The following is a 25,147-nucleotide window of genomic DNA, read 5'->3' on the forward strand; positions in this document are numbered from 1 at the left end:
TATATCTCATCAGCACCATTATCTTTATCAACCAAACTATAAACCATAAACCCATTTTACTTGAAATTAATTATATTACCCTCCTTTGATTCTTTATTAATCAAGTCCCATATCAGCCCCTCCATTATCTTGCCTGGGATTGATGTGAGTCTGACTGCCTATAATTACCTGGGTCACCCTGTTTATCCTTTCTGAATATTGGCACAAGAGTAGCTTTCTTCCAGTCTTCTGGAACTTCTTGACTTACACAATTTATTGAAAAGCAACATTAATGGATCAGCAAGCTCTTTGGCCAGCTCTTTTAAAACTCTTGGGTGCAAGTTATCTGGACTTGCTGATACTTTAGTAGCTGCTGTTTTAAACATCCTCCAGAGATACTAGTGGAATGGAAAGTGTTATCATCCTATGATCTGACTATATAATTTGTTCCCACCCTCACAAATACAGAACATAAATATTTACTGAACATTTTTTGCCTTTTCTGAATTAATATTGACAATTCTACCATTTCCATGTAGTAATGGATCAACACTATTGCTAGGATTCTTTTTCTTCCTAATATACTTTTAAAATATCCTTCTTATTGTCTTTAACTTGGCTGGCCATAAAGTTCTCCTTTTGCTTCCCTTATCTGTTTTCTACAATTCCTAGCTTCAGATTTATATTCATTACTATGAACTTCCCCTGTATTCTGTCTGTTTATATATAGTAGCTGCTTTCACTTCCCCTCTATGCCAGATTGTTTTTTCCACCAATGCAGTCTTCTTTCTCAAGTTGTGGCTTTTAAGGCATGTAGTAAAGTTTTCTTGAATAATTCCCAATTAACATTCACATGTGTCTGATTAAATTCTTCCTCCCAGCTGATTTGGCTTATAATTGTTTTAAAGTTTTTTGTGAAGTTGGTCCTTTTAAAGCCCTGTATTACTGGTTTGCACTTTATTCTGTTTGCCCAGCTCAAATGTGGTCAAGTCATGAGCACTTGTTCCAAAGTTACTATTCATTTTTAGTTCTTCTTTGAGTCGTGTCCCTATGGGTGCTCCGCTTGAGGTGTGTCTGCGTCCCTGCGCCGCTGGTCAGAGAACTTCGGCAGCCGTGTCTGCTGGGTTCACACTTGTGCTGTCTCTCTTCGTGCTGCGCCATGAGTCTACCCGTCCTCCATTCTTTCTCTACTGCCTGTCCATTTGCAGATCCTTAACTCTTCTTTCAGTTGTTAATATTTAGCTTCCAAGAGCTCTTTAGCCTTCTTTTATCTTTATTTTGACTGAAGAAGAAGAAAAAACAAGAAAGAAAAGAGTTCATTGTTCAAATCGGCCCCCGGACAAGGCTATGCCCGGTTCTCTGGGCTTCAAGAAATGTCGCACTTGCAGCGAGGCAATCCCCGTTGCGGACAAGCACACTCAGTGTGTTTACTGCCTCGGTGAGGGCCACATCCAATGAAAGCGTTCCCTCTGCCAGCAACTTCGACAGAGATCCCGCACAGACTGAGAGCTTCACCAGAAGATCATCTTTAGGGAGGCAGCTCTCCGAGCGCAGGGTCCAGGAATATACCACCAGATGGTACTGCCGCCATCCTGGTATGCTCACCCATGGGCACCACCAGGGCTCATGCCACCGCAGTGGCTGTATTGGGACCCCCGGGCAGTGCACTGCCAGCCTTCCTTCCAGGGCACCACGTGTCACCAGAGGCCTCACCGTGAGCCTCAGAACCCTTAGAAGTGGCAGAGCAGGAGATGGAGTCAGAGGAGAGGATCGCACCCAAGGCCACATCCCCCTCTTCTCCAAACGAGGGGGTCATGCCATCACCGCCCTCCATTGCGGATGGTTTCTGCCTATTCCAGGAGCTGGCGAAGATGGTGGCCGACCTCCTCTATGCACCATTGGAGGAGGAGAAGGATATGCGTCACCAACTTTGTTGATATCCTCCACACCTCTTCTACCTCTAAAATCCCCCTCCTGCTCAGTGAGGCCAACCTAGATCCTGCTAAGGGGGTGTGGGAAAACCCGGCCCCGGTGGCTCCGCCTTGCAAGGGAGCAGACGAAACTACCAGGCGCTTCTGGAAAAGTATGACTCCCCCAATTACAGGATTTTATTGACAAGGTGCCAGACAGCTCCCGGGATTCCAGGAATGCCAACTGGTGGCAAAAACAACCCTGCAGTCGGCTCTCGACACAACTCCGCTGCGGTGGGGATGAGACGCGTGTCGTAGCTGTGCCTCATGGGTTTCCCGAAGGAGTTGCAGACGATGGTGGAGGACCTCCCCTTTGAAGGGGTGAAGCTGTGTGGGGAGAAGACCGACGCCTCCTTCCACTCCTTGAAGGACTCCAGGGCCTCTCTTGGGTCCTTGGGAATCAATATACCAGGGCAAAGGAGACAAGTCAGCCCACGGTACCAGCACAGACCGTATTCGGCGGAATTCCTGGCGCAGCGGCTCTATCAGTCCCAAAGAAAGAGGGGGAGGTTCTCAAAGCAGAAGCCCTTGGGCTCCCAGGCCTCAACCCAACTACCTGCCCCGAAACCCCGCTTTTGACAGGCCAAGACCACTCCATGCTACCACCTGTAACCTTGCACCTATTTGGCCAGCGTTTCTCAGTGCTCGGGAGCACGTAACGTCGGACAGATGGGTCCTAGAGATCGTCCAATCTGGATATTCCATCCACTTCGCATCACTACCCCCCCCTCCACCACACCCTTCCCCGTCCCTCTTCAGGGACCCTTCTCACATGTGTCTTCTACAGCCGGAGATAGATCCACACCTGTAGTTAGGAGCCATAGACCTAGTACCTCAACATCTGTGAAGCAAGGGGTTCTACTCTCTACTTCCTGATACCCCAAAGGAAGGGAGGTTGGAGGCCCATCCTGGACCTCCAAGCTCTCAACTTCATCAAAGCTCAGAAGTTCAAGTTGGTCATGCTATTGACGGTCCTTCTGTCACTGGAACTGGGAGACTGGTTTTCGGCCCTCGACCTACATGATGCCTATATTTCACATCTCCATACTACCGGCTGACAGACATTTCCTCGGGTTCACTCTGCGATACGATCATTACCAATCCGGGGTCCTTCCCTTCGGTCTCTCCTCAGCCCAGAGAGGATTTTCCATCATTCTTTCCATGGTGGCCACCCATTTAAAATCTCCAGGGATCAGGATCTACCCTGACCTAGACGATGGTCTCCTCCAAGAAGCTTGTCGAGCCCCCAAAGTTACGATGCTCTTGTTCACGGAGTTGGGGCTACAGATCAGCTCCCAGAAGTCAACCCTTGCACCTGTGCAATGCCTGGAATTTATAGGGGCCGACCTAGATGCGCTATGAAGCAAAACCATCCAATCCTCCCTCCCTCAAGTGCTAGCCTGAACCTGTCTCCAGCTCCTGGGGCATATGGCAGCCGGCACGGCGGTGACTCCGCATGCCAAACTTCACATGTGATGCCTACAGCGGTGGTACAGATCGAACAGGGACAGTTTGGCCAAACCCCTGTCACTACCAACCAGGGTCAAAAACTCCCTAGACCAGTGGAAAGACCTGGTCAATGCATGCAAAGAGATCCCCTTTCCTCTAGGGACCACCTTCATTACTTCTCACCACGGATGCATCCCTCCTAGGATGGGGCACGCATTGAAATGGGGTCACAACGCAAGGCAGATGGTTTCTGGCGGAGATCTCCCTTCCTATCCGCCCTCTCGAAATGAGGGCAGTCAGGAACGCGTGAGCCACTTTCCTCCCGCTGATAGCAGGCTCCAAAGTCCTGCCGGACAACATAGCCGGAATGTATTATGTCTGTCGCCAAGGAGGGGCCAGAACTGCTGCATCTCTCGAAACACCACCTTATCCGCAGCCTACCTTCCGGGCATGCAGAACGTGGTAGCGGACAAATCCAGTCGCACCTTCCCGCTAGACCAAGAATGGGAGATGCACCCGTCAATACTTCAGGACTTGTTCGCACCATGGGGAACATCATCCACGGATTTATTTGCCACTTACCAAACCAAGAAGTGTCCATGGTTCTGTTCCAGGGCAGGGATTGGACGGCGCAATCTGGGCAATACTGTTGCTCCTCCTCCTGTGGGACAAGGACCTTCTTTACACCTTCCTTTTCCTATTCTGCTGAAGATCCTGCTAAAGATAAAGAGGGACGGGGATCATGTAATTCTGATCACCCCTATCTGGCCGAGACAGACCTGGTACCCTTACCTGATGCAGCCTGCAGTGTACCTGCTGATCTCCCTCCCAACCGCCCCGCCTCTCCTCACACAAGACAAGGGACGCACCCCATACATCCCAACTTGGGGATCCTCCGACTCAAAGCATGTCTCCGACGTGGATTGAGCCTCTTGAGAGCTCATGCTCAAAGGACATACAGGAGTTCCTACTACACGCATGATGTCCTCCACCCGGCGCACTTACCGACAGAGATGGTCCAGGTTCCAGAGTTGGTGCACGTCCCAGCAAATCTGTCTGGAGCCCCCACCTCTTTTTTCCAGATTCTGGAGTCTGCTCTGACCCTTAAGAAATCGGGGTTATCCTTGAGCTGTCTCAGAGTCTACCTTGCAGCTATTACAGCTTTTCACCACTCTATATACGGGGTCCTCCATACTGTCGCACCCCGCCACAGAAAGGTTCCTCAAAGGAATAACGAACGTCTTCTGTCCCTGTCCCCGTCCCCCCTCCACCTTTTGGGACTGTAATTTAGTATTAAAAGGGTGGCCTCGGCCCCACTTTGAGCCCCTGGCCACCTGTTCACTATCTCCTCTGTCGACGCAAACTGTCTTTAAGGATAGGAGAGATTCCCCCCCCCCCCCCCCCCGTACACGGTATTCTTCCCCGACAAGGTCACGCTAAGGCAGCGTCTGGGGCTTATCCCTAAAGTGGCCGCCTCGTGCCACAGGAACCAGTCTATCCACCTTCCCGCCTCACCGGGACAATAGGGAGGCCATATTCCACACCCTAGGTGGTAGGAGAGCCCTCGCGTTCTACCTCGCTAGGACAAAGGCCTCCAGGAGGTCCCCTGGATTGTGTCTCTCTATGGCAGGAAGGTCTAATGGCTCAGTGCGGTCAGCCCAATGACTTTCGAAGTGCAGCCAGATTCACGACATGGCCCCTCCAGACCATCTTGGTCTCCTCCGCTCTTGCCTTCTTAAAGCCTGGCCCCGTCTCGGAGCTGTGCCGACGAGCCATACCTGGGCAGAACGTTACGGGATCACCAAGGACGCTGTCTCTGCTGCCCTATTTGGCTCCCCAGTACTTTCATCCGTGGCCCATCTGAGTCGGAAGTCCCAGCCCTCCCCGGGGGATACTGCCTGGGACTCGCCTACAATGGAGCCCCCATGGGGACGTGACTCGAAGAAGAAGCGGCTCGCCCTGTGTGGCTCTTCGAGATGCGTGTCCCTGTGGGGTGCTCCATGACCCGCCCTCCTCCCCTCTACTTCGGCGTCTGGCTATGCCTCTGCGGTAGAGAAGGAACTGGGGTGGGGGTTAGCCTCGTGGCGTGGCACAACGGACATGGCTCCCGAAGTCCTCTCATCAGCCGTGCGGGGACCACCTCCGACGGAGCATCCTTAGGGACACGCATCTCCAAGAGCCCAGGGTGAGTCACTTCTTCTGTGAGCAGTTCCTCCTTATCGGTTGAGACGAGGTCTAACATCGAATTCCCCCTGGTTCGGATGCAACCATTTTTTGAGGTAGGAAATTTTGTTCTCTGCGGTCTGTAGCCATTCCGAGGATGGTTTGGGACCGGTAACCTGAGACCTCCCGCATATGGCGCTCGGGCTGAAATGGCCCTCTCTTTCCCCCGCTCACCTCCACGTTGTAGAGAGTTGTGTAAGGAGCCCCTCAGCCTGTTCCCACGTGTGATTTGAGGGTCTGTAGCACATACCTCCGACTAGCCCAACTTGTGATTTAGCTGGTTGCACGTGGACCCACAAGCGTTCAAGATCCTTTTCCTCCATGTTCTCAGTGACTTGGTAACAGGTAACGTCAGTTCTGAGGTAGTGAGTGCGGAGTGGGCGCAGGGCTCCCATAGGGACAGAGGGGGGAGTGCAGGGGAGGAGCAGGGGTCTCAAAGGGATGGAGAAGGGAGGGAGCGTGGGGTCTTGGAAGGCTGGAGAGCGGTGGGCAGGGGAAGTGAGGGGGGTCTCGGAGGGATGGAGTGGGTGGGGATGGAGAGGGAGTACAGGGGAGTTGAGGGGGGTGCTGGAGGGATGGAGGGGGGAGGCTGGGGGGTTGGAGAGGGGCAGCAGAGGGTGCAGGAGGGATGGAGGGTATGGGTGGTGGGTCAAAGGGGATGGAGAGGGAATGGGGGGACTGGGTCTTGGTTGGGTGGAGAATGATCAGGGACCTGAAATATCTCGATTGTTGGTGAGTGAGGGAATGTGATAAATGTCTCTAACACCCTGGTCCCCGGGACAGAAGGGAGATCAGGAGGGCCTGCTCCCCCTGTCTCCTCACACAAGGACAAGGGGACAGTCAATGAGACTGAATTGTGGGAAATTCAAACCCAATACCCGGAAATGCTTTCTCCCTGCTGTGTCATTAACCAGTGGAACCCACTGCCACAAGGGAACCTAGAGTCACCGACACCAGCTCAGTGCGGCACTCTGTCCTCCTCTAGTAGTGTCTGGGTATGCCTACACTGCAAAATGTGTCTTCTTTGAGTGTTTGTCCACACGCACGTTTCATTAATGGGGCCGCTCACCCCCATCCTCCAGCTCAGGGTCTTTTACCAAGCAATGTTCATGTGGTGGGCCTGCCCACTGGGCCTCCTCAGCCAAGGGAAAAGCCAACCACCATCGCTTCCTCTCCACCACCTCCCAGCATCGCGACAGAATGGTTGGTGCCCGTATAGCAGCATGACGGCTCGGCTCATTATTGTGTGATTAGAAAATATGCAACTCCTTGATGTCCCAGACCCGTAAAGGATGGCGAGGCCAGACGGCAGATCCTTCTGCAACACAAATCCGTTGGGCCAGCATCTGTTCCAGGCCTGCCAGGTTGGCTGGAGGAACCAAGAGACGTGCTCTTATGTCTCCAGTTCTGCTCAGTTCCCGACTCTGGCTTTGACTCTGGCTCCCACCACTAGGCCTGAGCGCCCACGCCCCACTCTGTGTCACTCTGCTTCTTAGAGCTCAGGCTCGTTACCGATGGTCGTCTCCCCCTGGTTCCTGCTTCCCTGCCCTGTGGTGCTCCTGGTTCCTTCCTTGTTCCTAATCCCTGCCCCTGGTCTCTGACTCATTCCAGCCCTGACCCTTGGCTTGGGTTACAGACTTCGACTGCTGCAGACTGTGTCAGCAGCACCGGGAGCAGCCTCCTCCCGGGGGAGAAACTTGGGCCGCCCGCAACATCTACCAGCACTGGGTAGATTCATGGCGTGGAGCGACCTCTCAGTCCTATAGGAACCTGATGTGCTGCTTCTCCTGACTTCACCCAGACAGTCCCGAGATGGCACCAAGCTGCCCGTGATGCTCGGAGTCACGGTGAACCAGGCGCATTCGTTCTCCTTGGTGACCCTGGGTGATAACCGCACAGCTACTCTCCAAGGGCCACCACCATCCTCTACCTCCCACCAGAGCTCTATGGACCACTCCAGGGATGGATACTGGGACCCCATCACTCCATGGTCTGCTCCCCTCTGTGCCCATGTGGCCCTCTTGGGGGCATGGGGGGGGCGTGTCCATCTCATGGGAAGACGGGACTACCTGGACAGGAGTTGTACGCCAAGGGCTCCTTCAACCACGTCTGCAGCAACTCCATTGGCACCAGCTCAGCCTTCTTCTAGCTGAGTGGAGGAGCAAGGACAACTTTCCTTCCTCTAATAGACATAAGAACGGCCATCCTGGGTCAGACCGACGGTCCATCTAGCCCGGTGTCCTGTCTTCCGACAGTGGCCAATGCCAGGTGCCCCAGAGGGAATGAACAGAACGGGTCATCATCAAGTGACCCACCCCCTGTTGCCCATTCCCAGCTTCTGGCAAACAGAGGCCAGCGACTCTTCAGAGTATGGTTTTGTAGATCCAGCAGGACCAGGTGCTTTGCCATCGTTGTCATCCTCATCCTCTCCAGATGAAGCAGCGGTGCCCCTCGCCCCAGCCCCACAATCGGATGGGGTTCGCCTCGTGGCGTGGCACAACGGACACTGCTCCCGAAGTTCTCTCATCAGCTGCGCGGGGACCTCTTGGAGGCTAACGGGTTCCAAGACCTCTTGACGAGAAGAGCAATGGTGGTGCTCCTACCCATGGAGGAAGTCAAGGGAGGTGACAGTACCGTTCTACTCAGTGCTGGATGGGCCTCAGCTGGAGTACGGTGTCCAGTTTTGGTCACCGCTATATAGGAAGGAAGTAGAGAAACTGGAAAGGATCCAGAGGCAAGCGACAAAGATGTTCAGAGGGATGGGAATGCAAGCCATATGAGCAAAGGCTGAAGGAGCTGGGTATGGTTAGTTGGGAAAAGAGGAGATGAAAGGGGGACACGATAGCGGTCTTCAGATACTTGGAAAGCTGCCTGAAGAAAAGTTGTTCTCCCTTCCCACAGAGGGCAGGATAAGGGGCAGTGGGTTCAAACGACAGCCCAGCAGATGTAGATTAAATCTCAGGAAAAACTCCCTCGCTGTACGAGCAGTAGGACAATGGAACAATGTGTCTAAGCTGGAGGTGTAGTTTCCGGCTGAGGTAGACATACCTGTGTTGCCCTGATCGAGCCAGGGTGCTAAAAAGAGCAGTGTAGCCGCGGTGGCGGGATGGATCAACCCTGGGATCGCTGAGGGGCAGTTGGTAATGAAAAGCGATCTGCAAGCTGCGCTGGCTGCAGCAGACGATGCTGCCTCTCGCTCCATGGCCATGGTGGTGGGCGTGCTCTGGTCGTTGCTTTCTGAAATGCTTCCTTCTAGGAACTGGTGTGGAAACACCGAAGGATTGTGATGTCACCCCGGAGAGGTGAACTTCACCATTGCTCCTCAAAGAACAATCCTGAGCACGCTTCTTTCACCACAGGTTCATAGAACCCCTCCAGGAAGAAACAGCGCTTCTGCAGGAGAAAGGCAGCCTGTTTCATTGACCCAGCCGTCCCACCTTCCTCCTTAGAAACACCTGTGTTGATGGGTTGCCCGGGAGATCCAGACCATGAGGGTATTCACTAAAGCTCCGGAGATTGCAGCAAAACACCGAAGCAAGAAAGGCATGTCAGTATTCCCTCATCGGGACGGTTGGCTGGTTCAGGGAAAATCGCCTTGCTGGGTCTCAAAGGCTGCTCAATATACCCGCAGCCTGGTGCCGAACCTGGAGTTCATGGGTGCACTGCTCAAACCCATGGACTTCCTACCTTGGGACAGGTTCAAGAATCTCTCGTTCCTGATCTCATGGTGGTGGTGGAGGAGTGAGACTCTCTAGTTGAGAGAACTTTCCTTGCTGCTCTTGTAGTCTGACATGAGGCTAGGAGGACCACCTCCCATGCATGGAGGGCTGGCCGAGGCCTATCTGCACCCCAGGCAAATAGCATCTGGATATGGCCCTCTTCATGCCCCCGTTGGGTCGATCATCTCTGACTTGGTGGAAAGACCCAGTGAATGCCCCATTGCACCTCCCCAACTATCCAGGATGAGGGTGATGGACACATTGCTCTCGGGATGGGCAACATATATGGACAACCTGCAGACACAGGGCCTGTGGGTGCCCTGAGGGACAGAGATGCACATCGACCTCTGAGAGCTCAGGGTGCTGCTCAAGCCCAGAGAGTCCTCTTTGAGTCATATTGCACGACAGCACAGCCAGATAAATGACGGACAATACCACCTCCATGTTCTACCTCAACAAGCCAGGGAGGTGGCAGATCCAACCCGCTTGGCCAAGAAACCATTTGGCTATGGAACTGAGGCATCAGATGTTGGATCGCCCTCTTGGCTGTCCATCTACCCAGTCTGAAGATCACCATAGCAGACTGTTGGAGCAGGTACATCTCCTTGAACCACAAGTGGGAACTCAAGGACTCCATTTTCCAAGCCATCTTCTCAGACTGGCGCTACCCAGGGACGCAGCCATTTGCAAGATGAAACACCTTCAGGATGTCCAGAAACCAAGATGGTCTTGGCCACAGTCTCGGCCTGAGAGCACCCGGCATGGCTGAGATAGTCTTGGTTTCTGACATCCTGACATTTTCCGAGACTTGGCTCAAGACCTTACCTCTGGTAGCAGACCTAATGTCACAGGACAAGGGGAAAATCCTTCATCTGGATCTGAAGTCTCCTCATCTCACAGCTGGGCTGCTGGATGGTTGTTGAGAGTCCTGCTTCTCGGCCGTTTGGGATATCCCGGTTGGCAGCTGGACAGACTCTACAAGACAGACTTACCTTGCAAAATGGCTGAGATTTTCTCACTGGTGGTGTCAAAAAAATCTCTGAACGCTTAGAAGGCATCCATGCCCGTGGTCCTGGATTATCGACTGGAACTCAAATGGCTTAACTTGTCTCTGAGCTCTCACTGATGTTATGCTTGGCTGTGATCTCTAAACCTCCTCCCCCTATAGAGGGCCAATCTACCTTCTCACACCCAGTGGTCTTGACATTTTTAAAAGGCCTGATCAGTGAGTTTCCGCCTATTCTGGTTTCCCCATTGGACCTCAACCTGATTGTTTCAGTGCTGATGGACCCTCCGTTCAAGCTAATGGCGATTTGTGCTCTCTTGCAATTGTCTCTGAAAATGTCATTCAGGGTATCTATCACCTTGGTGAGGAGGGTAGGAGAGAGTCAAGCATGGCTGGCTGGCCCTCCTTCATAGAATCATAGAATATCAGGGTTGGAGGGGACTTCAGGAGATCATCTAGTCCAACCCCCTGCTCAAAGCAGGACCAATCCCCAACTAAATCATCCCAACCAGGGCTTTGTCAAGCCTGACCTTAAAAACTTCTAAGGAAGGAGATTCCACCACCTCCCTAGGTAACGCAGTCCAGTGTTTCACCACCCTCCGAGTGAAAAAGTTTTTCCTAATATCCAACCTAAACCTTCCCCACTGCAACTTGAGACCATTACTCCTTCATTCTGTAGTTGGCTATCCAGTGTCTTTAAGAACCCATCCAAAGTTCTTGCCGAAAGGTAGTCACAGAATTCCATCTGAACCAGCAAATCCACCTACTTGTGTTCTATCTTAAGCCTCGTGCTTCCAGCTCTTCGCACCTGAGACGTCAAACAAATCCCGGCTTCCTATCTACAAAGAAAGAAGCCATGCAGATCTTCACTTAGCCCCTTTGTGGCCGTCGTAGGAAGGATGAGAGGCAAAGCCTTTGTCCATGTGGATTTCTGACGATATGAGGACTTGCTATGAGGTGGCAAAGGACTCCCCCATCCTTTTTGAGACTCGTTCCATCGCAGTCTCCTTAAAGAATGTGCACACATGCAGGGCAGCCACTTGGGGCGCTATCCATTCATTCACTAAGCACTAGGTACTCACTGAAGTCTCCAGCTTGGAAGCTGTGTTCAGCAGGCCCATACTTGAGTCTCTTTATTCTCTTAGACTCGATGCACTGGAGTCAGCATCAATATAATGTGCGTATAGACAATGAACCGCTGTAACTTCTCCTTTGAGCCGCTGAGATGTCGTCCATAAGCACGTGCCAGGAGCCCTTTAACTCTGATTCTGTGGTGAAGAGGAACGGAGCGTGCTGACGCGCTCCATGGTTTTCCGCAAGGGTGTCTAAAGGCGAAGAGCTACCAGGATGCGGACGTGCCGTGTGGACGCTCCTGGCCACAAGACTCCGAACTCCACCGCTGTGTGTGCACCCCACCCACTCGAATGTGCACCTGGACCACGCAGCTTGAACTCCAGTCACTGTACAAGGTTAGCGATTTCTCATTCTCCTCTTAACTCGGGTTCGCAGCTGGAGTTAAGAGAAGCCTGGAGTTTACAGCCGATTGGTTGGGTCTTCATTGCTGTTTTAACCCAGGTTAGCTAACGCGAATTAAGAACGTGAGTTAAAAACACACCTTTTTTGCAGTGTAGACATACCCCTAGTGGTGGAAGAGCCTGCTGTAGCCTTGATCGGGGAGCTGGGTCTCATAGCTTGGGCAGGAAAAGCTCCTGCCTTTAAATCCAGAGGTCCCCAGTTCTATCCCTACTGCTGCTGACCCACCCATGGGTACCACATTGGTAGCAGAAGAGAAAAAGGTCTTGGACATTCATGTAGAGAACAAGAATATGCAGGGTTAGAGTGTGTACAGGAGGGAGCTAAACCTCCCGCTCCAAGGCTTAAGATCTGTAGTTAGTAAAGACCAGGGTGAGATCTGTGTGGGGAGCAGATTATTCCCCTCAGCTACTGCAGAGTCTTTACACCTTTCTGTGTTGCATCCAGTACTGGGTGCTGTCAGAACTAGGATACCAAGCTGGGTGGGCCTCGGCTGTGATCCAGAGTCCTCTGGCGATTCCTATGAGAGCTGTTTGCTGGGAGGCGTGGGGGTTGGGTGGCTGGTGCATTCTGTGTCCTACCGCTGACACCAGCTGTCATGGATCTACAGCTATCATTGCTCCAGCCTTCATACGGTCTCTTAAGAAGTCCCCTATTTCTTGCCAAGCCTGCACATAGCCTTTCCCGAGGATGAATTCTGCAGCTCTCCGACTCCCAGACTGGACCTTTATCTCTGGCACCCCCTGTTTTTGTCCTGGTGCTCTACTGAGAGTGCAGCTGAGATAAGATTCTTGTAGAGACTTGTACCCATTCAAGGAGCCATGCACCTGGGGCATGCGTGGGGTGAGACCAGGAGCCTTTTCAGAACAACAGAGCATTGATCAGTACTAGAAATCCAGCACTGGAGAGTCTTTAGCCAAGTTTAAGACAGTCTATATGGGCAGAAGCAGATGCTCTGATATCCCATGCTCTCCTTGGGTCCACCTTGTGTCTTTGTCCTAGTTCTTAACATAGAGGTAGGAGGCACCGGGGTCTCTGTCCTCACCCCTGCAACTCCTCTGAGTCCCAGCTCTTCTATTTCCTGAGCAGCTGGGGCGAAGTGCTTATGAATGGAATCCACACAGATGAATGGAAGATCCGTTTGGTTCTTTTAGGTCCATCCCAGAGACCGCCATTGTCTGCCTGACATCCAGCCCTGCCACACTCCCCAGAGTAGGAACTGGCCCCTTTCCACTCAGTTGGTAAACTGAGTCACGCATCGTTCATAAAAAGATCACAAGCAATTCCCCCGTTCTTCACCTCGCTTCCAGAACAGAGTGAGATCGCTGCCCTCCCCCCTCCCCCCCGGCAGAGATCTAAGGACGTTTGAACCCCCTCTGAAGTTGGGACTCCACGTTCATAGAATTATAGAAGATCAGGGTTGGAAGAAACCTCAGGAGGTCACCTAGTCCAACCCCCTGCTTAAAGCAGGACCAATCCCAACTAAATCATCCCAGCCAGGGCTTTGTCAAGCCTGACCTTAAAAACCTCTAAGGAAGGAGATTCCACCACCTCCCTAGGTAACGCATTCCAGTGCTTCACCACCCTCCTAGTGAAATAGTGTTTCCTAATATCCAACCTAAACCTCCCGCACTGCAACTTGAGACCATTGCTCCTTGTTCGGTCATCTGCCAACACTGAGAACAGCCAAGCTCCATCCTCTTTGGACCCCCCCCTTCAGGTAGTTGAAGGCTGCTATCAAATCCCCCCTCACTCTTTTCTCTTCTGCAGACTAAATAACCCCAGTTCCCTCAGCCTCTCCTCGTAAGTCATGTGCCCTAGCCCCCTAATAATTTTCGTTGCCCTCCGCTGGACTCTCTCTCCAATTTGTCCACATTGTTTCTGTAGCGGGGGGCCCAAAACTGGATGCAAGACTCCAGATGAGGCCCCACCAGTGCCGAATAGAGGGGAATAATCACTTCCCTTGATCTGCTGGCAATGCTCCTACTTATGCAGCCCAATATGTCGTTGGCCTTCTTGGCAGCAAGGGCTCACTGCTTACTCATATCCAGCTTCTCATCCACTGTAATCTCCAAGTCCTTTTCCGCAGAACTGCGGCTCAGCCATTCGGTCCCTAGTCTGTAGCGGTGGCTGGGATTCTTCCGTCCTAAGTGCAGAACTCTGCACTTGTTGAACCCCATCAGATTTCTTTTGGCCCAATCCTCCAATTTTGTCTAGGTCACTCTGGACCCTATCCCTACCCTCCAGCGTATCTACCTCTCCCCCCAGCTTAGCGTTCTCCTACTTCAGTGAAACCCCAACAGTGATCAGAACCTGCTGGGGCAAACGTCCCCAATTCCCTGGAGAACTTTTCTTCCAGATAATCTCTAGGGTCTTACAGAAGAGCTGCTACTCATTAAACAACATGCAGTTGTCATATAGCAGGATAGAGCCGTTTCAAATCCATCCCACAGGTTTTCTCCTTTAGGGTCACGCTATCAAGGGCCACATGGGGAGCTTTCATGCCCTCCCCTCTACACCCCTTTGCCATCCTAAAGCCTTCGGGTTTGAGGCTGTAATCAGGCCCTGCCTCTACCTCCTCCCATTCCTCCGGGTGTCAGCTGTCTGGGCTGCAGCCTGGGGTGTCCTTCCCACTAGGGTGGGCTAGGAAGTGCCTCTTTGAATAGTTTGTGGGTGGGAGCAGGGCAGGTTAGCCCAGGTCAACAGGGGGACATAACCCAGCTGTAACTCTGGGGCTCTGGGTGTCCCGGGTGCAGCGTTGGCAGGCTCCCTCTGGAGTTGTCTCCACCCCGGGGCTGTGCGTATGCCAGGACCCCATTTCCTCTCTTGCAGAGAAGTCATTGTCTCTTTTCCCGCTCCCCGATGTTATTCAGGGCCTCTTGGTTAAAAGAGTGTACCATGGCCGTGGCCACCTTGTGAAAAGATGTCTCTGCCATCATCTGTGGCCTCTCGGCTGCTTTACCCTTCTCTGGGGCTTTTCCCACCCCCTGACAGGGTTCACGCTTCTGGCAGTCCCTCTCCCCGTGCACGCTCAGCCAGGAACTCAGCCGCGACAAGGCTCAGCTGTGCCTCAGTTTACCCAGTGCAGGCAGGCAGGGAAGTAACTGCCTTGGTCACAGATGCAGGCTTCAGGGAGTTCACCCTAGACTCTTGCCTCCTGGGTGGAGCTGGGTGGGGGTCCTTCCTCTGCCCCACTCCAGGTCAGGTATCCGTCTACAGACGGGGAGGTGTCGTGAGCTTACCAGCGTTTCCCTTGGGTGACCTGCTTGACACCTCCAGGCCTGTCCGTGTGGCTCCCCTCAGTGCTTCCCCCAGGCCTTTGGCTTGTACTGAGAGAAGGGCTGGACTGTGCCTTAAAGCTCCATTTACCTCACCTCGCTGGTCTTGTATCCTGGGACTGACACGGCTCCAAGAATGCTGCAACCGTTCACCGCTACAGGGTCCCTTCCAAGAAGTAATGCAAAAGGGGTCTCAGCCAGGATCCCCACCTACAGCGCTGCCGGAGTCTGCCCAGAACTCTGTGCTGCTGGGTGTACCATGGGTTTCGTACTCGGAACCTGCCCCAGATTGCAGTGTTCGACACGGCTTTACTACGTGGGGATTGGCTCCAGTGTCCCGCTGTCCCCTGAAAATCTTCCTGTAAGCTCCCACCTTTTGCTCCCTTTGGGGATCAGCTGGATCTGGGGCCAGGTGAGTCCAAGAGGGCATGCGCACCAGTGTGCGGAGTGGGGACTTCTCTACCAGGAGATCGTATCCACGAGAGGCGCTGGCTGGGTAACATTTTCTCCCACATGGTCACTCACACAGCTAATGTACCGGCTGCCTTCTTGGCTGGGCAGATGATGGATTAACCCTTTGGTTCTGAGCAGGCCCCAGGAAACGGAGATTCAGGCAGAACACTCCATTATGCCCCATCCTTCTGCAGATATTGCAGCTTAGATCTTTGGGATCCGGGGGCTACCCAGGTCAGCTGCCCCCTCCCAGTTTAGGTTTACCCAAATCCCCCATCTGGGGCACTTCCTCCCCCCATGCCTAGGCCAATCCCCTTTGGGTCTTGTTTAATAACTGGACATATTGTCCACAAACTCACCTGTCGATCAGCGTGTGACTGACATCCTTAGACTTCTGATCCACTAATCATATTTTCACGGATCTCAAGACCAGAAGGGACCGTTGTGATCATCTGGTCTGATCTCCTGTACAACGCAGGCCAGAAGATGGCCCCAAAAGACTCCCTGGAGCAGGGTCTTTCCAAAAAAGCCTCCCACCTTCTTGTAAACCATCCAATCTTTTAAATTCCACATTGGGTGGAATTGTTCTAACCCAACAAAGCATCCAAAGAAGTGACTCCTCCTTCAGTACCCTGTTGGTGGAGCTATTCTCCCACCAGGGTGGCAACTTCCGTATATGTCCCTCCCATGGTCTTCTGCACCCCTACACCCCGAAACCTTGTCCTAGAAGCCACAGGGGTCAATTCAGACATAAGCAGTAAGGCCCCTTTGCACTGCACCTAGTCCCCAGTATCAGCCCCATCAGTTTGACTAGACGCCTGATGGCTTTAGGCCCCGGTATGGGAGTGAGACATCGGAGCCCATCTGCAGGGGGGATTGGATTCAAATTACTAGCCTACTCCAAGGCAGGGAGGAAGGCCTCTCTGTCCCCACCGTCCTCCAAGTGGGGCAGTAAGGTGGTATCTGTGGAGTAGATCTCCCCAACTGGGGCTCCATGTGGCCTCTTGCTCCTTGGTACCTTGATTTCTAGTTCCTGCGTCCCTCTGCCGTGACTCACGTTTTGGCTGCAACATGCTTGCGCATCTTGTTGCTCAGTGTGCTGGACCTGGCTGTCTCCAGCTTTGGTGCCTCCATTTGGCGCTCCTTTGCTTTCAGCCCCAGTCTCTGTGGCTCCCTTGGGGCATTCTCCAATTCTCCCCTCTTCTCTGCTCTCAAGCTGAGTCGATCACCTGGAACCCCTTCTGGGTCTGGACCATGGTTCTTGCCCAATTGTCCTTCTCTAGCCATGCAGCCATCTGTGCCTCGTTTAACTGTTCAGCATTTAGCCTTCCCGCTCTGTACAGCTCTACAGTCTTCCATGCCATTTGCTTTAACGTTTCCTTTCACTAACCTTGGTTGGTTGGTTTTTCCCTCTGCTGTGGTCACTGGATGCAAAATACTACTGGTATATCCAAAATCCCACTGCTGCCACCAGCTGTCATGGATCAACATGGGTTCACTGCTCCAGCCTTCATCCAGTCCCTTAGAACAGTGGCTCTCAATCTTTCCAGACTACTGTAACCCTTTCAGGAGTCTGATTTGTCTTGCATACCCCCAAGTTTCACCTCACTTAAAAACGACTTGCTTACAAAATCAGACCTAAAAACCCAAAAGTGTCACAGCTCAGTATTACTGAAAAATGGCTGATTCTCTCATTTTTACCATATAATTATAAAATAAACCCATTGGAATATAAACATACTTTTCAGTGTATAACATATAGCGCAGTATAAACAAGTCCTTGTATTAGATTTTAGTTTGTACTGACTTCGCTAGTGCTTTTTTATGGAGCCTGTTGTAAAATTAGGCAAATACTGTATCTAAATGAGTTGATGTCCCCCCTGGAAGATGTCTGTGTACCCTTAGGAGTATACATACCCCCGGTTGAAAACCACTGTCTTAAAAGGACCACTAGGTCTTGCCTTGCCCTGAGCATAGCCTTTCCCAAAACTCTGGTACCTTGTTTCTGTCCTGATGCTCTACTGAAGACCAGCCGAGTTCAGACTCCTATAGACCCTTGTACCCCTCCAGGGAGCCGGGCACCCAGGCGTACGCCTGGTGAGACGAGGCAACCTTTTCAGGACAATGGAGCATTGATTAGTCATCAGGAATCTAGCCTCGGAGAGTGCTGAGGTCTGCATGGAAAAGCCAAGCTTAAGACCGAGTCTATCTGGGCAGAAGCAGCTGCCCTGATATCCCATGCTCTCCTGGCGTCTTATCTTGTGTCTCTGTACCTAGGCCTGGTATCTCCTATGTCTCTGTCTGCACCCTTGCAACCTTGCTCTTCTCTTTCTTGGGCGGCTGGGGGTGAAGGGTTCCTGTGCCAGTCCTTGGATCTGCTATTCATCTGCGTGGGTTCCCTTCAGTTCTTGACGGCACATTTGGGCCCTATTAGAGTCGTAAAACGTAGCCTGGCATAGCTCTGTCAGTTGGGGGAGTGCAAAAGCCACTGCCCCCCTAGCCAACTTAGTTATGCCAACACAGCCGTCAGCGGGGAGACAGAGTGCTTCTGGTGGTTTGGCTACTGTCGGTCGGGGAGCTGGTGTTACCATACAGGTCAGCGCTCTTTCTGTCGCATATGCTGTGTCTACACTAGGGAGCTATGCCGGTTTAGGTTCTGCAGGGTAGATCTGGCCTCAGGAAGAGCTGTTATACACATGTGCCTCACTCCCTATCCCCAGAGGAGGCACTGACCCCTTCCCAGGCAGTGGGTAAACCGAGTCTCACACTGTTCCTTAAAATGTTACAAGACATTTCCACATTCTCCCCAGGGTGCTGGGTGTGGGGGTGGAGGTGCAGGAGCAGAGAGGGGTGTGGGAATTGGGTGGGGTGGGGAGGACAGGGTAGGGGTTAGGGGTGGGGTGGGGAGGAGGGGTGCTGGGTGTGGGTTGTGGGGGCGCTGGAGGCAGGAGCGCAAGTGCTGGAGAAGGGGGTGCAGTGGGAACTCGGGCACGGGGGGGGAACAGCAAATGGACACAGGCCCTCCCCCAAAGGCAGCGCCTGACCCCCTTCCTGCCTTGACTGGGTTGGACCCTCCCTGACACATGTGGGGCAAGAAGGGGGTATTGTTCTTTTCCCTTACAGGTTGGCACTAGTGTCACCGAGCGGGGACAAGGTGGGGTCCCAGGTGGATGGAGGGGGGGGTGCTTTGGGGGGAGAAGGTGTAATTGGGTGTGGGGCATGTGCTGTGGGCACACCTACTTGGCCCCATCTGTGGGGCGTGTGCAAGGTCGCTGGCCTACTCAGTTGGGGTCGGGGGGCGTGTGTGTGGGAAAACTAGACATGATGTATCTTGATTTTTAGGAAGGCTTTTGACACCTTCCCACTTTATTCTCCTAAGCAGCTTAGGGAAGCGGGGGTCTAGATGGAATGACGACCAGGTGGGTGCGCTCGAAGAGGAGTTACCAATGGTTTACTGTCAGTTGGGAGGGCGTAACTGGTGGGGTCCCGCAGGGGTCAGTCCTGGGGCTGGTTCCCATTCAATATTTTCACGAACGACTTGGACCACGGTGTGGAGAGGATGCTTATAAAATCTGCAGATGACACCAAGCTGGGAGGGGTCGCCAACACTTTGGAGGGGAATTGAAAACGACCTGGACAAATTGGAGCATTGGTCTGAAATCAACAAGAGGAAAATCAGTGGAGAGCAGTGTGAAATACTTCACTTGGGAAGGAAAAATCAAATGCCCGGGGAATAACTGGCCAGGGGATAATATTGTTGAAAAATAAACTAGGGGATCTAGCGGATATGAAACCGAATAGGAGTCAGCAATGTGACGCAGGTTTAATCTAATATCTGGGGTGTATTAACAGGAGTGCCGTATGTCCGAAACGGGAGGTAATTGCCCTGCTCTGTGCAGCACTGGGGAGGCTTCAGCTGGAGCGCGGTGTCCAGTTCTGGGCGCCGTGCTTTAGGAGAGACGTGGGCAAATTGGAGAGTCCAGAGGAGAGCCACAAAAAGGATCCAAGGTTTAGCAAACCTGCCCTAGGAGAGGTTAAAAGAAGAGGGTAGGTTTAGGCTGGAGCAAAGCAGACTGGGAGGGGGACCTGAGAACAGTCGTCAAAGATGTTAAGGGCTGCTCGAGAGAGGACGGGGGTCAGCTGATCTCCATGTCCGCTGAAGGCAGGACAAGACGTAATGGGCGTAATCTGCAGCGAGGGAGACTGAAGGTAGCTATTCGGAGCTCTCAGGGAAGGGAAGCTTTGGGGTAGACTTGCAAGGGAGGTTAGGGAATCCCGTCACTGGACAATCACCTGGCCGGGCTGGTCTACGGTTACTTGGTCCAGACTCGGTACAGGGGGGCTGGACTAGATGGTCTCTTGAGGTTCCTTCTGGCCCCACATTGTGGTGATTCTGTCTGCCTGGGCAGAGGGCAAGCAGCTGCTAACTGGGCAGATTCATGGCAGGCGGGGGGCACTGAGTGGGGTGGCGGATGGAGAAGGGATCCCGGGTGGGCTGGGGGCTGGGATTTAAACCAGGGGAGTGAGGGGGAGCTGGTGCAACAAGTTCATTATGGGGATTAGAAAGGAAAGACTGCAGGTTAGGGGACTCTCCCCTGGGAAGCAGTGACTGAAAGACTTTTTGGGGGTGGGGGAACTGAATAACTGGCTGACTATGAGCTCCCAGTACGACCCTGGGGCCAAAAGAGTCCTGACCATCCTGGGCTGTATAAACAGGGAAATCTCACGTAGGAGCAGAGAGGTTCTTTCCCCTCTGTGTTTGGCTCTGGTGCGACCGCTGCTGGGATCCTGGGTCGGGTTCTTCATGAAGGAAGTTGGTAAATTGGAGAGGGGTCGGAGAAGAGTCAAGAGAATGATCAAAGGGTGAGAAAACCTGCCTGGTAGTGAGAAACTCACGGAGCTCGATCTGTTTAGCTTAACAAAGAGAAGGTTCAGGGGTGGCTTGATCCCCATCTATCAGCACCTACAGGGGGAACAAATATTTAATCAAGGGCTCATCAGTCTAGTGGAAAAAGGTTAAAACGCGATCCAGTGGCTGGAAGTTGCAGCTGGAAATATTCGGATGGGGATATCAGATGCACAATTTCAACAGTGAGGGGCATTGCCCCTTGGGACAGCTCCCCACAGGCTCCATCCCTGATGATTTTAAACTTAAGACTGTGGATGGTCTGCCAAGAACAATCTGCTCTAGCTCTGATGGGACGTTCTCTGGCCTGTGTTACACCGGGGGGTCGTGCTGGATGATCACAGAGGTCCCTCCTGTCCTTGGACCTGGCCCACACCCCTTTAAGAGTGACCCCTCCTCTGGGTAGGGAGCAAAGGGCATTACCTAGGGCAGGGCTGGGCAGGAGGAGAGAGGCATTCAATGCATTCCTGTTGCATGACAGGGCGGGGATGTCACCTGTTGAGTCAGTATTATGTGTTTCCCTCCAGTGGCTGGTCCACATAGCCAGCAGCAGTAGTAAGGCCTTTATCCTCTAACAGAGCTCCTCCTTCAGCTGAAGTGAGCAATGTCTATGCCTCGTCCCGAGGCCCTTTGACTTCAGTGGTGTCTGGCTCGGGCCCTTTGTGCTGAAGGTCCCGGTTTTTGGCCCTGCCCATGGGGGAGGGGGAAGGATTGTGCTTTTCCCAGGCTCTTCATTGACAGCCCGTTTCTCCTCTTCTCCTCCCTGACCCCCCATCAGAGGACGCCCAGAACCTGATCAGCCGCCTGGCCACGCGGCGCCGGCTGGCGGTGGGTGAGGACTGGTCCCAGGACGTGCAGCTGGGCGAGCAGAGCGAGCTGCGCTATTCCTACCATGTGCTGTGCGACGAGCACTACTATGGCGAGGGCTGCTCCGACTACTGCCGCCCCCGCGACGACGCCTTCGGGCACTACGCCTGCGACGAGCTGGGCGCCCGCATCTGCCTGCCCGGCTGGAGGGGGGAGTACTGCTCCGAGGGTGAGTGAGTGACGGCCCCCGGGATACACCCCGCCCCCGGTGGACCTCTGACTACACCATGCCCCTGGATATACCATGCCCCATCCAGCGGCGGACCTCTGAATACACCACGCCCCCCCAATATACCACCCCCCCGCAGCGGACCTCTGACTATACCTCGCCCCCCCCGCGGACCTCTGAATATACCACGCTGCCCCCAGCAGACCTCTGAATACACTATGCCCCCCAGATATACCATGCCCCATCCAGCGGCGGACCTCTGAATACACCACGCCCCCCGGATATACCACCCCCACACCAGCAGACCTCTGACTATACCTCACCCCCCCCCGCAGACCTCTGAATACACCACACCCCCCCGATATACCACCTCCCCCCCCAGCGGACCTCTGACTATACCTCACCCCCCCCCGCAGACCTCTGAATATACCACGCCCCCGGATATACCACGCTGCCCCCAGCGGACCTCTGAATACACTATGCCCCCCAGATATACTATGCCCCATCCAGCGGTGGACCTCTGACTACACCACGCCCGCCGGATATACCACCACCCCCCTTGCGGACCTCTGAATATACCACGCCCCCGGATATACCATGCTGCCCCCCCCCAGCAGACCTCTGACTATACCACACCCGCCGCCCCCAGCGGACCTCTGAATACACCATGCCCCCCAGATATGCCATGCCCCTTGGCAGACCTCTGACTATATACCACACACCTGGATATACCACGCTGCCCTCCCCCGGTGGACCTCTGACTATACCACTTCCCCCTCCCCCCACGTGGACCTCTGAATACACCACGCCCCTCCCACAGACCTCTGAATACACCACACCCCCCAGATACACTACGCCCCCCTCAGACCTCTGAATATACCATGCCCCCCCACTGGGACCTCTGAATACACCACACGCCCAGGATATACCACGACCCGCCCCCCAGACCTTGGAATATATCACCCCCCGACCTCTCCAATTACATCTTGTTCAAACCCCCCCACCCCCGACTCCTGACTATACTATGCTCTTCCCCCCTCCCCCGACCTCTGAATATACCACACTTCCCCCCGCCCCGGACCCCTCTAAATACACCTCGCTAGCCCCCCAGAATGCATCTTGCTCTGCCCCAACCCCCCCAGAATACATGTTGCCCTAGGTCCCCCCCCCAAAATGCACCTCTCTCTCTCCCCACAAACCCTCCTGAATAAACCTCGCTCCCACTGAATACACCTTGCTCACCCAATATACCTTGACCTCCCCAACACACCTCGCTCCCCTGTCGTCCCCCCCACAAACACGCCTCTGTCCCCCACGCCTCCAAACCTTCCCCAAATACACTTCTTTCCCCCAAAGACACCTTGCTCTTCCTGTCTCCCAACACACCTCGCTCCCCCAACACACCTCAATCCAGCCATGACCTCTTCTCCCCCCGCCCCCATGTACCTCACTGGGACACTTTTCAGGGCTACCCGAGCTGCCCAGGTGACTTTCTACTAGAGGGGTGGGCAAACGTTTTGGCCCGAGGGCCACATCAGGGAATAGAAATTGTATGGCGGGCCATGAACACTCACAGAATTGGGTTTGGGGTGTGGGCTCTGGGGTGGGGCTGGGGATGAGGAATTTGGGGTGTAGGAGGGTGCTCTGGGCTGAGATTGAGGGGTTCAGAGGGCAGGAAGGAGATCAGGGCTGAGGCAGGGGTGCAGTTTCCAGCTGGGGGGTGCAGGCTCTGGGGTGGGGCTGGGGATGAGAGGTTTGGGGTGCAGGAGGGTGCTCCAGGCTGAGGCGGGGGTTGGGGCATGGGGAGAGGTTCGGGGTGCAGGCTCCAAGCGGCGCTTACCTCAAGCGGCTCCCGGAAGCAGTGGCATGTCCCTTTTCCAGCTCCTAGGCAGAGGCGTGGCCCGGCGGCTCTGCATGCTGCCCCATCTACAGGCACCACCCCCTGCAGCTCCCATTGGAGAGCGTAGGAGGTGGAGCGGGGCCACGCTGCGGCTTCCGGAAGCCGCATGGTGTGGCCCCCAACCCAGCGCCCCAGCCAGAGCACCAGAGCAGGGCCAAGCCACGTGGTGCGACTCGTGGGCCGTAGTTTGCCCACCCCCGCTCAACCACCTGCTCACAGCATGACAGCCTATCCGCGCCCACCAGGGCGAACCCTTCCATCTCTGCCGCCCGCTGGCAGCATGGCAAGCCGCTCTGGGCTCCGCGAGCCCCGCACTCCCCCAATGCAGGCTAGCAATTTGCACCCCCACCAACCCGCCCCTTGTTTTAGCCCAGTGCACCAACCCGCTGTCTGTGTGGAAACGGAGGGCGACCCAGGTTGCCAGCCTCCCCTCAGCTCTACAGTGTCCTGAGTGCAAAGCGCCTGGCTGTGTCCAGACTAAAACCAAACCACATATAAACTTGTTGAACGCCGCTTACGATAAAGATCCGGAATAGGTGCAAGGAACAAGACTGGCAATGCCAGGTTGGTCCCTATGGGTACGGCTACACTGCAATAACAAACCCGTGGCAGAGCCCGGTCAGCTGACTCAGACTTGCAGGGCTCGGGCTAACATTGCTGTGTAGACGCCTCATCGTGGGATTTCAGAGCCCGGGCTCCATCCCGAGCCTAACTGTCTCCACTGCAGTTTTATAGCCCTGCAGCCCAAACCCAGCCACGGCCGTGTCACGGATGCGTTACCTAGGGAGGTGGTAGAATCTCCTTCCTTAGAGGTTTTTAAGGTCAGGCTTGATAAAGCCCTGGCTGGGATGATTTAACTGGGAATTGGTCCTGCTTCGAGCAGGGGGTTGGACTAGATGACCTTCTGGGGTCCCTTCCAACCCTGATATTCTATGATTCTATGATCTTGCATCGCTGTGTTGACGTCCCCGATGTGTATTCCACATGTGGCTGACATCGGAGGCTGGCAGCAAGCGGTGTCCGTTGGTTGACACCCACGCCGTTGTCCTCCTTGCGCTTGGACCCCAGGGCACAAAGGGCGGCGTGGACCGGTGCCCCTCCACTTTCTCCTTGACTCCGACTCAGGCCATGTGGTGGTCTCCGTATCCGTAGCGATCCTTGTTCTTTCAGAACCTGCAGGTATAGATTGCGTCCATCGTTTCGTAGCCGTACTAGTTAACTGGTTCATAGTCTAGTTCTCCCCGCAGAGCGGGACTATGCCCAGAGTCTTGGGATTTAAGAACCGGGTTGCCTGCCCCCGTTCCTTCTCCAGCAGCGATGAACACCAGGGCTGCCTTCGTGGCTTTGGAGACACTCAGCAAGTGCAGCGTTAGCTCCCTTCTTCGGGGAGGGAAGGAGCGACAATGTTTGAAGGCCAGGAGACTGCAATCGGACCCAGGCCCACATGCAGCAGCCTCAGACTCTGGGAAACGCCCCTCTGAGTACAAGCTCCTAGTAGGGAGGCCGGCCACCTGGTTTTGAACCTCTTTTTGGGGTTTGCCCCCCATCCGACACTGAGAAAAGTCAGTATTGGATGGCGGATGCCATTTTAAGGAGCACGGTGCATGGGAGCTCACGCCTGCGGGGATGGGGCAATGAGCTCCTCAAAATGGCACCCCTCACGCAGCCTGATCTTGTGTACACACTGTGTGTGTG

At 54.0% G+C, this 25,147-nt stretch overlaps 1 protein-coding gene across 2 annotated transcripts in view; it reads left to right on the forward strand.

Annotated features, from left to right (window-relative positions):
* The window catches only part of DLL3 (delta like canonical Notch ligand 3), a 257,656-nt gene that overhangs the window by 14,469 nt on the left and 218,040 nt on the right, over positions 1-25,147 (forward strand). For both annotated transcript variants that reach the window (XM_084612808.1, XM_084612809.1), the window contains one exon: positions 21,295-21,552. In XM_084612808.1, coding sequence (XP_084468934.1) covers positions 21,295-21,552 — 258 coding nt within the window. The remainder of the gene's footprint in view (positions 1-21,294; positions 21,553-25,147) is intronic.

The sequence above is a fragment of the Lepidochelys olivacea genome, assembly GCF_965140295.1.
Source record: "Lepidochelys olivacea isolate rLepOli2 genome assembly, chromosome: 23".
Taxonomy (NCBI): domain Eukaryota; kingdom Metazoa; phylum Chordata; order Testudines; family Cheloniidae; genus Lepidochelys; species Lepidochelys olivacea.